Source organism: Haliotis rufescens, unplaced genomic scaffold, assembly GCF_023055435.1.
Source record: "Haliotis rufescens isolate VD_foot unplaced genomic scaffold, xgHalRufe1.0.p SCAF_35, whole genome shotgun sequence".
In the NCBI taxonomy this organism is placed as follows: Eukaryota; Metazoa; Mollusca; class Gastropoda; order Lepetellida; family Haliotidae; genus Haliotis; species Haliotis rufescens.
In genome coordinates, this window is record NW_025964057.1 from 4,637,432 (window position 1) to 4,651,809 (window position 14,378).

At 43.3% G+C, this 14,378-nt stretch overlaps 1 protein-coding gene across 2 annotated transcripts in view; it reads left to right on the plus strand.

Annotated features, from left to right (window-relative positions):
* The window catches only part of LOC124125241 (transmembrane protein 131-like), a 138,520-nt gene that overhangs the window by 53,601 nt on the left and 70,541 nt on the right, over positions 1 to 14,378 (plus strand). For both annotated transcript variants that reach the window (XM_048381119.1, XM_048381121.1), the window contains exons 10-14: positions 1,039 to 1,157; positions 2,028 to 2,136; positions 6,216 to 6,321; positions 10,368 to 10,518; positions 11,086 to 11,256. In XM_048381119.1, coding sequence (XP_048237076.1) covers positions 1,039 to 1,157; positions 2,028 to 2,136; positions 6,216 to 6,321; positions 10,368 to 10,518; positions 11,086 to 11,256 — 656 coding nt within the window. The remainder of the gene's footprint in view (positions 1 to 1,038; positions 1,158 to 2,027; positions 2,137 to 6,215; positions 6,322 to 10,367; positions 10,519 to 11,085; positions 11,257 to 14,378) is intronic.

The following is a 14,378-nucleotide window of genomic DNA, read 5'->3' on the forward strand; positions in this document are numbered from 1 at the left end:
ACTATTGCTCATACTGTAGCTCATACTGTAGCTCATACTGTAGCTCATACTATGGCTCATACTGTAGCTCATACTGTAGCTCATACTATTGCTCATACTGTAGCTCATACCATTGCTCATACTGTAGCTCATACTGTAGCTCATACTATTGCTCATACTGTAGCTCATACTCTTGCTCATACTATTGCTCATACTGTAGCTCATACTCTTGCTCATACTGTAGCTCATACTATGGCTCATACTGTAGCTCATACTATTGCTCATTCTGTAGCTCATACTATGGCTCATACTGTAGCTTATACTCTTGCTCATACTGTAGCTCATACTATTGCTCATACTGTAGCTCATACTATTGCTCATACTGTAGCTCATACTATTGCTCATACTATTGCTCATACTGTAGCTCATACTGTAGCTCATACTATTGCTCATACTGTAGCTCATACTATTGCTCATACTGTAGCTCATACTATTGCTCATACTATTGCTCATACTATTGCTCATACTGTAGCTCATACTGTTGCTCATACTGTAGCTCATACTGTAGCTCATACTATTGCTCATACTGTAGCTCATACTGTAGCTCATACTATTGCTCATACTGTAGCTCATACTATTGCTCATACTGTAGCTCATACTGTAGCTCATACTATTGCTCATACTATTGCTCATACTGTAGCTCATACTATTGCTCATACTGTAGCTCATTCAATTTACGACATGGGTACAATGTGTTTAGACCATTTCTGATATCCCCTGCCATGATATTGCTGGAATATTGCTAAAAGCAACGTAAAACTAAACTCACTTACTCATACTGTTGCTCATACTGTTGCTCATACTGTTCCTCATACTGTTCCTCATACTGTTCCTCATACTGTCATGGGACTGACTGGACCACGCCCAGATCTTGATAGGCCAAGATCAGGATGTGACTGGAAAATTGCTCAGTGCAATGTTCAACAACATTTCTCATGTGACCCATGAATGGCAAGTTCTACTACATCTTGAGTGATGACATCCTGTTTGTCCTTCCAGAGCCAGGCATATACTCACCGATAGAGATGATAGATTTTGGTATTTTGAGGACGCTCGACAAACCCAAAGTTGTGAAGTTGAACCTCATCAATACAGGAGCAAAACCTATACATATCTCCGTGAGTACCTCCAGTAGAAGTCTCCATATCTCTGTGAGTACCTGTAGTAGAAGTCCCCATACCTCCGTGAGTACCTGTAGTAGAAGTCCCCATATCTCCATGAGTACCTCCAGTAGACGTCCCCATATCTCCGTGAGTACCTCCAGTAGAGGTCCCCATATCTCCATGAATACCTGTAGTAGAAGTCCCCATATCTCCGTGCATCCCTGTAGTAGAAGTCCCCATATCTCTGTGAGTACCTCCAGTAGAAGTCCCCATATCTCCATGAGTACCTTTAGTAGAAGTCCCCATATCTCCATGAGTACCTCCAGTAGAAGTCCCCATATCTCCGTGCATCCCTGTAGTAGAAGTCCCCATATCTCCATTTCCTCCAGTAGAGGTCCCCATATCTCTGTGAGTACCTCCAGGAGAAGTCCCCATATCTCTGTGAGTACCTCCAGTAGAGGTCCCCATATCTCCATGAGTACCAGTAGTAGAAGTCCCCATATCTCCGTGCATCCCTGTAGTAGAAGTCCCCATATCTCCGTGCATCCCTGTAGTAGAGGTCCCCTTATCTCCGTGCATCCCTGTAGTAGAGGTCCCCGTGAGTACCTGTAGTATCTCCGGGAGTACCTGTAGTATCTCCGGGAGTACCTGAAGTAGTCCAGGTTAGTCCTGCCATGTTGGATCACTGAACTGAAGCAGTTAAGACATAAGGGCATTAGTATGTTCTGTACCCCTTAGCCCAAGGTAAATACTTATAAACAAAGAATGGTTGAGATTTCCCATGTTGCGTCACAGTTTGGATGAATCATCTATTTATGACTCGTTCTGTTGGTTGAGCTTGTGTACCCTCCTTCACCTGTACTCTCAATGTCTTCTCTCTCACAGAGTGTGAATGTGTCGCCTAGCAACGATGCTGTTAGCATAGACTTCCGACCTATAAAGCTGCAGCCAGACCCAGGGAGGCAGGTCACAGTTGCACATATCACATACAACGGTGAGTTGTCACACAGGTAGCACATGTCACATACAATGGTGAGTTGTCACACAGGTATCACATGTCACATACAACGGTGAGTTGTCACACACAATGGGGAGTTGTCACACATATAGCACTTGTCACATACAACGGTGAGTTGTCACACAGGTAGCACATATCACATACGACGGTGAGTTGTCACACAGGTAGCACATGTCACATAAAATGGTGAGTTGTCACACAGGTAGCACATATCACATACAACGGTGAGTTGTCACACATATAGCACTTGTCACATACAACTGTGAGTTGTCACACAGGTAGCACATATCACATACAACTGTGAGTTGTCACACATATAGCACTTGTCACATACAATGGGGAGTTGTCACACAGGTAGCACATATCACATACAACGGTGAGTTGTCACACATATAGCACTTGTCACATACAATGGGGAGTTGTCACACATATAGCACTTGTCAGATACAACGGTGAGTTGTCACACATATAGCACTTGTCACATACAATGGGGAGTTGTCACACATATAGCACTTGTCACATACAACGGTGAGTTGTCACACAGGTAGCACATATCACATACAACGGTGAGTTGTCACACAGGTAGCACATATCACATACAACGGTGAGTTGTCACACAGGTAGCACATGTCACATACAACTGTGAGTTGTCACACAGGTAGCACATATCACATACAACGGTGAGTTGTCACACAGGTAGCACATATCACATACAACGGTGAGTTGTCACACAGGTAGCACATGTCCTTAGAGCGATAAGTTGTCACACATATAGCACTTGTCACATACAATGGGGAGTTGTCACACATATAGCACTTGTCACATACAACTGTGAGTTGTCACACAGGTAGCACATATCACATACAACGGTGAGTTGTCACACATATAGCACTTGTCACATACAACTGTTAGTTGTCACACAGGTAGCACATATCACATACAACGGTGAGTTGTCACACATATAGCACTTGTCACATACAACTGTGAGTTGTCACACAGGTAGCACATATCACATACAACTGTGAGTTGTCACACAGGTAGCACATATCACATACAACGGTGAGTTGTCACACAGGTAGCACATATCACATACAACGGTGAGTTGTCACACAGGTAGCACATATCACATACAACGGTGAGTTGTCACACAGGTAGCACATATCACATACAACGGTGAGTTGTCACACATATAGCACTTGTCACATACAATGGGGAGTTGTCACACATATAGCACTTGTCACATACAATGGTGAGTTGTCACACAGGTAGCACATATCACATACAACGGTGAGTTGTCACACATATAGCACTTGTCACATACAACTGTGAGTTGTCACACAGGTAGCACATATCACATACAACTGTGAGTTGTCACACAGGTAGCACATATCACATACAACGGTGAGTTGTCACACATATAGCACTTGTCACATACAATGGGGAGTTGTCACACATATAGCACTTGTCACATACAACTGTGAGTTGTCACACAGGTAGCACATCACATACAACGGTGAGTTGTCACACATATAGCACTTGTCACATACAACGGTGAGTTGTCACACAGGTAGCACATATCACATACAACGGTGAGTTGTCACACAGGTAGCACATATCACATACAACTGTGAGTTGTCACACAGGTAGCACATATCACATACAACTGTGAGTTGTCACACAGGTAGCACATATCACATACAACGGTGAGTTGTCACACAGGTAGCACATATCACATACAACGGTGAGTTGTCACACATATAGCACTTGTCACATACAACTGTTAGTTGTCACACAGGTAGCACATATCACATACAACGGTGAGTTGTCACACATATAGCACTTGTCACATACAACTGTGAGTTGTCACACAGGTAGCACATATCACATACAACTGTGAGTTGTCACACAGGTAGCACATATCACATACAACGGTGAGTTGTCACACAGGTAGCACATATCACATACAACGGTGAGTTGTCACACAGGTAGCACATATCACATACAACGGTGAGTTGTCACACAGGTAGCACATATCACATACAACGGTGAGTTGTCACACATATAGCACTTGTCACATACAATGGGGAGTTGTCACACATATAGCACTTGTCACATACAATGGTGAGTTGTCACACAGGTAGCACATATCACATACAACGGTGAGTTGTCACACATATAGCACTTGTCACATACAACTGTGAGTTGTCACACAGGTAGCACATATCACATACAACTGTGAGTTGTCACACAGGTAGCACATATCACATACAACGGTGAGTTGTCACACATATAGCACTTGTCACATACAATGGGGAGTTGTCACACATATAGCACTTGTCACATACAACTGTGAGTTGTCACACAGGTAGCACATCACATACAACGGTGAGTTGTCACACATATAGCACTTGTCACATACAACGGTGAGTTGTCACACAGGTAGCACATATCACATACAACGGTGAGTTGTCACACAGGTAGCACATATCACATACAACTGTGAGTTGTCACACAGGTAGCACATATCACATACAACTGTGAGTTGTCACACAGGTAGCACATATCACATACAACGGTGAGTTGTCACACAGGTAGCACATATCACATACAACGGTGAGTTGTCACACAGGTAGCACATGTCCATAGAGCAATAAGTTGTCACACATATAGCACTTGTCACATACAATGGGGAGTTGTCACACAAGTAGCACATGTCACATACCACGATAAGTTGTCACACAAGAAGCACATGTCCATAGAGCGATAAGTTGTCACGCAAGTAGCACTTGTCACATACCACGATGAGTTGTCACACAAGTAGCACGTCACAACGATGAGTTGTCACACTAGAAGCACGTCACACAATAGTGTGTTACCATGGTTACCTATGTGGAACCCTCCTGCCAGTGTCGGCTTCCAACAGTGATCTGGGTGCTCATCAGCGACAGGGCAGTCGGGTAGTGGTTTAAGCGTTGGCTCGTCACGCCGAAGACCCGGGTTCGATTCCCGACGTGGGTACAATGTGTGAAGCCCATTTCTGGTGTCCACCGTCGTGATATTGCAGGAATATTGCTAAAAGCGGCGTAGATCCTGTAATACTATTACAACCATTTCAGTTTTATATAACCTAGTTTTCTATCATTAGTAACATGGGTGTATATATCTTTGTAAAAGAAATCTCATTTTTATCAAGTTTGCAAAATATTTCGTTTGATAAACTTTCTGACATTGGCCTGTTGTTGACAAGCCGACCAACATAAGAAACATGTTTGGGGCGTGGCCTAACTCGCAACTTGTTCAGTTGAACAAAGTCAACAAACAAAATATTTTATGATACGCAAAATCTGAACTTATATACATTATAGGAAAACCATTCAGTAGAAAAATAATGCAAAAATACTCACAATTTAACAGTCGTTGCTGAAACCAGAAGCACGTACCGCATCTCACACATTGAGGCAAAATATGCAAAAGTTTCTCAAACTACCGTCGATATATTCCGAAAAAGATTCATCAGAAATTACATAATTTAATATCTTTCATCAACTGTTTACTATGATTGACCTGGGTAGCAGTCTCCACTCTGATGTTTTATATTTCTTCGTGATCGCTGCCAATGCTTAACATCAATTTGTTCGTATTTCTGCAAAGTTTGTGTTCACTTTGGTCTTGACCCTGGTATGATTGAAAATATCGGGGTATTTTTATATAGTAATGTGTAGTTTTCTATCAGGAACAAATGTGTCAAGTAATTCTTCAATTGGCCTTTGTTTTATGAAGCACCGACTGTTCGAAATCACCCACCCCCTTGAAATTAATGCAGCAGGTAGGGGTAAGAAGTGTGAAAACAATTCAGCAGGCTAAACTAATCTATATACTGCAGTAAACCTCACACAAGGGCTTGCTTTAAAGCATAGGTAGTCGCCTCTACTGAAGTGATCCTAATGTCAGTAGAGGTGCCTGACATTGAACATGATGGTCCTAATACATCAATCTGGTCTTGTTATGGCTTATGATAAACAGCTGTATTATGAATAAACATTTTTTCTTTCCAGCTGTCAAAGCATTTCACCCGAAGCAGTGGTCTGGGAAACTTGTCATCAGAACAAAGAACAACTTCCACAAACTGATAATCCCCTTCCGGGCAAATGTCCTGCATGGGTAGGAACGTTTCCAGTCTCTTCTTGTAACATGAAACTGTTTGTCTACTTAACATGAAACTGTGTTGGTCTACTAAACATGAAACTGTGTTGGTCTACTAAACATGAAACTGTGTTTGTCTACTAAACATGAAACTGTGTTGGTCTACTAAACATGAAACTGTGTTTGTCTACTAAACATGAAACTGTCTTTGTCTACTATACATGAGAAACAGCTGTGTTTGTCTACTAAACATGAAACTGTGTTGGTCTACTAAACATGAAACTGTGTTTGTCTACTGAACATGAAACTGTCTTTGTCTACTATACATGAGAAACAGCTGTGTTTGTCTACTAAACATGAAACTGTGTTGGTCTACTAAACATGAAACTGTGTTTGTCTACTAAACATGAAACTGTCTTTGTCTACTATACATGAGAAACAGCTGTGTTTGTCTACTAAACATGAAACTGTGTTGGTCTACTAAACATGAAACTGTGTTTGTCTACTAAACATGAAACTGTCTTTGTCTACTATACATGAGAAACAGCTGTGTTTGTCTACTAAACATGAAACTGTGTTGGTCTACTAAACATGAAACTGTCTTTGTCTACTATACATGAGAAACAGCTGTGTTTGTCTACTAAACATGAAACTGTGTTGGTCTACTAAACATGAAACTGTGTTTGTCTACTAAACATGAAACTGTCTTTGTCTACTATACATGAGAAACAGCCGTGTTGGTCTACTAAACATGAAACTGTGTTGGTCTACTAAACATGAAACAGCTGTGTTTGTCTACTATACATGAAACAGCTGTGTTGGTCTACTATACATGAAACAGTTGTGTTGGTCTACTATACATGAAACAGCTGTGTTGGTCTACTATACATGAAACAGCTGTGTTGGTCTGCTATACATGAAACAGTTGTGTTGGTCTCCTATACATGAAACAGCTGTGTTGGTCTACTATACATGAAACAGCTGTGTTGGTCTACTATACATGAAACAGTTGTGTTGGTCTACTATACATGAAACAGTTGTGTTGGTCAACTATACATGAAACAGCTGTGTTGGTCTGCTATACATGAAACAGCTGTGTTGGTCTACTCAACATGAAACATTTGTGAAGGTCTACTATACATGAAACAGCTGTGTAGGTCTTCTATATATGAAACAGCTGTGTTGGTCTACTATGTATGTGAAACAGCTGTGTGGGTCTACTATGTACGTGAAACAGCTGTGTTGGTCTACTATGTATGTGAAACAGCTGTGTTGGTCTACTATGTATGTGAAACAGCTGTGTGGGTCTACTATGTACGTGAAACAGCTGTGTGGGTCTACTATGTATGTGAAACAGCTGTGTTGGTCTACTATGTATGTGAAACAGCTGTGTTGGTCTACTATGTATGTGAAACAGCTGTGTGGGTCTACTATGTACGTGAAACAGCTGTGTTGGTCTACTATGTAGGTGAAACAGCTGTGTGGGTCTACTATGTACGTGAAACAGCTGTGTTGGTCTACTATGTATGTGAAACAGCTGTGTTGGTCTACTATGTATGTGAAACAGCTGTGTTGGTCTACTATGTACGTGAAACAGCTGTGTGGGTCTACTATGTATGTGAAACAGCTGTGTTGGTCTACTATGTATGTGAAACAGCTGTGTTGGTCTACTATGTATGTGAAACAGCTGTGTGGGTCTACTATGTATGTGAAACAGCTGTGTTGGTCTACTATGTATGTGAAACAGCTGTGTTGGTCTACTATGTATGTGAAACAGCTGTGTTGGTCTACTATGTATGTGAAACAGCTGTGTGGGTCTACTATGTATGTGAAACAGCTGTGTGGGTCTACTATGTATGTGAAACAGCTGTGTTGGTCTACTATGTACGTGAAACAGCTGTGTGGGTCTACTATGTATGTGAAACAGCTGTGTTGGTCTACTATGTATGTGAAACAGCTGTGTTGGTCTACTATGTATGTGAAACAGCTGTGTTGGTCTACTATGTATGTGAAACAGCTGTGTGGGTCTACTATGTATGTGAAACAGCTGTGTGGGTCTACTATGTATGTGAAACAGCTGTGTGGGTCTACTATGTATGTGAAACAGCTGTGTGGGTCTACTATGTACGTGAAACAGCTGTGTTGGTCTACATGAGACCTGCATATGAGTACTATGTGTGAGTAATATAGAAATAGTAGAAATTGGCACTAGTCCTGTTGTCCTACCAAAACTGCCCAATAGTTACGAGTTAAAATTTGCCTTTTTTAAGGTTTTTGCTATATGTTATCAATATAAGGACTATTGGAGTAAAAATGTTAGTTTCTATCGCTGAATATGTGTGAGTACTACATGTGAGACCTATGTGTGAGTACTACATGTGAGACCTATGTGTGAGTACTACGTGTGAGTACTACATGTGAGACCTATGTGTGAGTACTACATGTGAGACCTATGTGTGAGTACTACATGTGAGACCTATGTGTGAGTACTACGTGTGAGACCTATGTGTGAGTACTACGTGTGAGTACTACATGTGAGACCTATGTGTGAGTACTACATGTGAGACCTATGTGTGAGTACTACATGTGAGACCTATATGTGAGTACTACGTGTGAGTACTACATGTGTGACCTATGTGTGAGTACTACATGTGTGACCTATGTGTGAGTACTACGTGTGAGTATTACATGTGAGACCTATGTGTGAGTACTACGTGTGTGACCTATGTGTGAGTACTACGTGTGAGACCTATGTGTGAGTACTACATGTGAGACCTATGTGTGAGTACTACGTGTGAGACCTATGTGTGAGTACTACGTGTGAGACCTACGTGTGAGTACTACGTGTGAGTACTATGTGTGAGTACTACGTGTGAGTACTACGTGTGAGACCTACATGTGAGACCTGTGTGTGGGTACAGTGTGTGAGTCCTTCATGTGAGTCCTTCATGTTAGTCTAATGAGTCCACCTGATGTGTCAGTCCTGTGCATGAGTCTTACATGGGTGGTTGTGTTGCAGGTCACTGGTATGTGTGAGTACTACATGTTAGTCTAATGAGTCCGCCTGATGTGTCAGTCCTGTGCATGAGTCTTACATGGGTGGTTGTGTTGCAGGTCACTGGTATGTGTGAGTACTACATGTTAGTCTAATGAGTCCGCCTGATGTGTCAGTCCTGTGCATGAGTCTTACATGGGTGGTTGTGTTGCAGGTCACTGGTATGTGTGAGTACTACATGTTAGTCTAATGAGTCCGCCTGATGTGTCAGTCCTGTGCATGAGTCTTACATGGGTGGTTGTGTTGCAGGTCACTGGTATGTGTGAGTACTACATGTTAGTCTAATGAGTCCGCCTGATGTGTCAGTCCTGTGCATGAGTCTTACATGGGTGGTTGTGTTGCAGGTCACTGGTATGTGTGAGTACTACATGTTAGTCTAATGAGTCCGCCTGATGTGTCAGTCCTGTGCATGAGTCTTACATGGGTGGTTGTGTTGCAGGTCACTGGTATGTGTGAGTACTACATGTTAGTCTAATGAGTCCGCCTGATGTGTCAGTCCTGTGCATGAGTCTTACATGGGTGGTTGTGTTGCAGGTCACTGGTATGTGTGAGTACTACATGTTAGTCTAATGAGTCCGCCTGATGTGTCAGTCCTGTGCATGAGTCTTACATGGGTGGTTGTGTTGCAGGTCACTGGTATGTGTGAGTACTACATGTTAGTCTAATGAGTCCGCCTGATGTGTCAGTCCTGTGCATGAGTCTTACATGGGTGGTTGTGTTGCAGGTCACTGGTATGTGTGAGTACTACATGTGAGTCTAATGAGTCCGCCTGATGTGTCAGTCCTGTGCATGAGTCTTACATGGGTGGTTGTGTTGCAGGTCACTGGTATGTGTGAGTACTACATGTGAGTCTAATGAGTCCGCCTGATGTGTCAGTCCTGTGCATGAGTCTTACATGGGTGGTTGTGTTGCAGGTCACTGGTATGTGTGAGTACTACATGTGAGTCTAATGAGTCCGCCTGATGTGTCAGTCCTGTGCATGAGTCTTACATGGGTGGTTGTGTTGCAGGTCACTGGTATACAATGTCAACACCACCTACTACTTTAGTGCAAAAGCCCTGAAGAACGTCACACGGCCGATGATGTTCACAAACACCTTCAATTTCTCCATAGTCATCTTCAACGTCACACTTCCTGCTGACGTAGCCCAGTTCTTTTCTGTAAGTGCATACATGTCATACAGGTGAATCTAGTTGGGATGTAGTGCTTGATCAGACTATCATACTTGTTCATCATGCTCTCTCTCGGCACAAGAAGTTTATGGTATTGTGACATCACTTTGTAATATTATTGTGTACCCCCTTTGTAACATTACCTGCACAGATGTATTGTATGCAGCACAACTCTATAGCTGTGTTGTACACACTGATATTGTCTTTTTGTTCTCTTGTTTTGTATATAGGCCGGAGGCCTTAAGTACATAAAAACATCTTAACTCTTGACTCACTCTTGACTATCATACATTGCAGTTATCTATGGACCGATCACAATACATCATTTAGAATTTGAAATATTATTGGTTAACATTGATAATACACTTGATTATCTGAAGTTATGATGAAGAAATCAAAAGCATGTGTATCAGTAGATTTTCAATGCATGACAATGCATGACAATACACGGCAATACATGACAATGAACAACAATGCACAATAATGCATGACAATACATGACAATGCACAACAATACAGGACAATACATGACAACACTTGGTGTGTCTGTTGCAGATCTTCAACTTTACTCAGCCTGTGTTGCTGCAACCCCAGCAAATGGCCACGCCCTTCCTGGTCAAGTTCCATCCCAACGAGACGCAGCTGCACTTCAACACAGTGCTCACTATACACTCAAATGCATCCACTTTCCAGATTCCTATCATCGTCTATAACGGGCTGTTCAAGGTAGGGGCACATTAAACCGGAATATTACATGTGATTTAACATCAGTTTATGCGAGGATATTACATGTGTTATAACATTGCTATATACAGGATGTTACATGTAACACTACATCATTATGTACCATGTTCTTACATTTTATACAGCATCGATATATATATATATACCAGTATGTTATGTTGGGTATAACATGTTTGTTTGTTTGTTTGTTGTTTAACACCGCACTCAGCAATAATCCAGCTATATGAAGGCGGTCTGTAAATTATCGAGTCTGGACCAGACAATCCATTGATTGACATCATGAGCATCAATCCACTCAATTGGAATTGATGACAGTATAACATAGAGGATGTTTGTCCTACTGTATGCTTGTAGGATTGTCTTACTGTATGTTGGGGGTTTGTCTCACTGTTTGCTGGAAGGTTTGTTGTGCTGTATCCTGGGGGGGGTTGTCTTACTGTATGTTGGGGGTTTGTCTCACTGTTTGCTGGAAGGTTTGTTGTGCTGTATCCTGGGGGGGTTTGTCTCACTGTATGTTAGGGGTTTGTCTTAGTGTTTGCTGGAAGGTTTGTTGTGCTGTATCCTGGGGGGGGGGTTGTCTTACTGTATGTTGGGGGGTTTGTCTCACTGTTTGCTGGAAGGTTTGTTGTGCTGTATACTGGGAGGTTTGTCTCACTGTTTGCTGGAAGGTTTGTTGTGCTGTATCCTGGGGGGGGTTGTCTTACTGTATGTTGGGGGTTTGTCTCACTGTTTGCTGGAAGGTTTGTTGTGCTGTATGCTGGGGGGGGGGGGGGGGGGGGGGGGTTGTCTTACTGTATGTTGGGGGTTTGTCTCACTGTTTGCTGGAAGGTTTGTTGTGCTGTATCCTGGGGGGGTTTGTCTCACTGTATGTTGGGGGTTTGTCTTACTGTTTGCTGGAAGGTTTGTTGTGCTGTATGCTGGGGGGTTTGTCTCACTGTTTGCTGGAAGGTTTGTTGTGCTGTATCCTGGGGGGGGTTGTCTTACTGTATGTTGGGGGTTTGTCTCACTGTTTGCTGGAAGGTTTGTTGTGCTGTATCCTAGGGGGGTTTGTCTCACTGTATGTTAGGGGTTTGTCTTACTATTTGCTGGAAGGTTTGTTGTGCTGTATGCTGGGGGGTTTGTCTTACTGTTTGCTGGAAGGTTTGTTGTGCTGTATCCTGGGGGGTTTGTCTCACTGTATGTTAGGGGTTTGTCTCACTGTTTGCTGGAAGGTTTGTTGTGCTGTGTACTGGGAGGTTTGTCTCACTGTTTGCTGGAAGGTTTGTTGTGCTGTATACTGGGGGGTTTGTCTCACTGTTTGCTGGAAGGTTTGTTGTGCTGTATACTGGGAGGTTTGTCTCACTGTTTGCTGGAAGGTTTGTTGTGCTGTATCCTGGGGGGGGTTGTCTTACTGTATGTTGGGGGTTTGTCTCACTGTTTGCTGGAAGGTTTGTTGTGCTGTATCCTGGGGGGGGGGTTGTCTTACTGTATGTTGGGGGTTTGTCTCACTGTTTGCTGGAAGGTTTGTTGTGCTGTATCCTAGGGGGGTTTGTCTCACTGTATGTTAGGGGTTTGTCTTACTGTTTGCTGGAAGGTTTGTTGTGCTGTATGCTTGGGGGTTTGTCTTACTGTTTGCTGGAAGGTTTGTTGTGCTGTATCCTGGGGGGTTTGTCTCACTGTATGTTAGGGGTTTGTCTCACTGTTTGCTGGAAGGTTTGTTGTGCTGTATCCTGGGGGGGGTTTGTCTCACTGTATGTTAGGGGTTTGTCTTACTGTTTGCTGGAAGGTTTGTTGTGCTGTATACTGGAGGGGTGGTTGTCTTACTGTATGTTAGGGGTTTGTCTTACTGTTTGCTGGAAGGTTTGTTGTGCTGTATACTGGAGGGGGGTTTGTCTCACTGTATGTTAGGGGTTTGTCTCACTGTTTGCTGGAAGGTTTGTTGTGCTGTATCCTGGGGGGGGTTTGTCTCACTGTATGTTAGGGGTTTGTCTTACTGTTTGCTGGAAGGTTTGTTGTGCTGTATACTGGAGGAGGGGTTGTCTTACTGTATGTTAGGGGTTTGTCTTACTGTTTGCTGGAAGGTTTGTTGTGCTGTATACTGGAGGGGGGGGTTGTCTTACTGTTTGCTGGAAGGTTTGTTGTGCTGTATGCTGGGGGGTTTGTCTCACTGTTTGCTGGAAGGTTTGTTGTGCTGTATCCTGGGGGGTTTGTCTTACTGTATGTTAGGGGTTTGTCTCACTCTTTGCTGGAAGGTTTGTTGTGCTGTATCCTGGGGGGTTTGTCTCACTGTATGTTAGGGGTTTGTCTTAGTGTTTGCTGGAAGGTTTGTTGTGCTGTATCCTGGGGGGGGGTTGTCTTACTGTATGTTGGGGGTTTGTCTCACTGTTTGCTGGAAGGTTTGTTGTGCTGTATCCTGGTGGGTTTGTCTCACTGTATGTTAGGGGTTTGTCTTAGTGTTTGCTGGAAGGTTTGTTGTGCTGTATGCTGGGGGGGGGGGGTTGTCTTACTGTATGTTGGGGGTTTGTCTCACTGTTTGCTGGAAGGTTTGTTGTGCTGTATGCTGTGGGTTTTGTCTCACTGTATGTTAGGGGTTTGTCTTACTGTTTGCTGGAAGGTTTGTTGTGCTGTATGCTGGGGGGGGGGGGGTTGTCTTACAGTATCCTGGGGGGTTGTCTTACTGTATGCTGGAAGGTTTGTTGTGCTGTATGCTGGGGGGGGGGGGGGGGGGTTGTCTTACAGTATCCTGGGGGGTTGTCTCACTGTTTGCTGGAAGGTTTGTTGTGCTGTATGCTGGGGGGGGGGGGGGGGGGGGGGGTTGTCTTACGGTATCCTGGGGAGTTTGTCTTACTGTAGGATTGTAGGATTGTCTTACGGTATCCTGGGGGGTTGTCTCACTGTTTGCTGGAAGGTTTGTTGTGCTGTATGCTGGGGGGGGGTTGTCTTACGGTATCCTGGGGAGTTTGTCTTACTGTAGGATTGTAGGATTGTCTTACGGTGTCCTGGGGGGTTTGTCTCACTGTAGGATTGTAGGATTGTCTTACGGTATCCTCGGGGGTTTGTCTTACTGTTTGCTGGAAGGTTTGTTGTGCTGTATGCTGGGGGGGGGGGGGTTGTCTTACAGTATC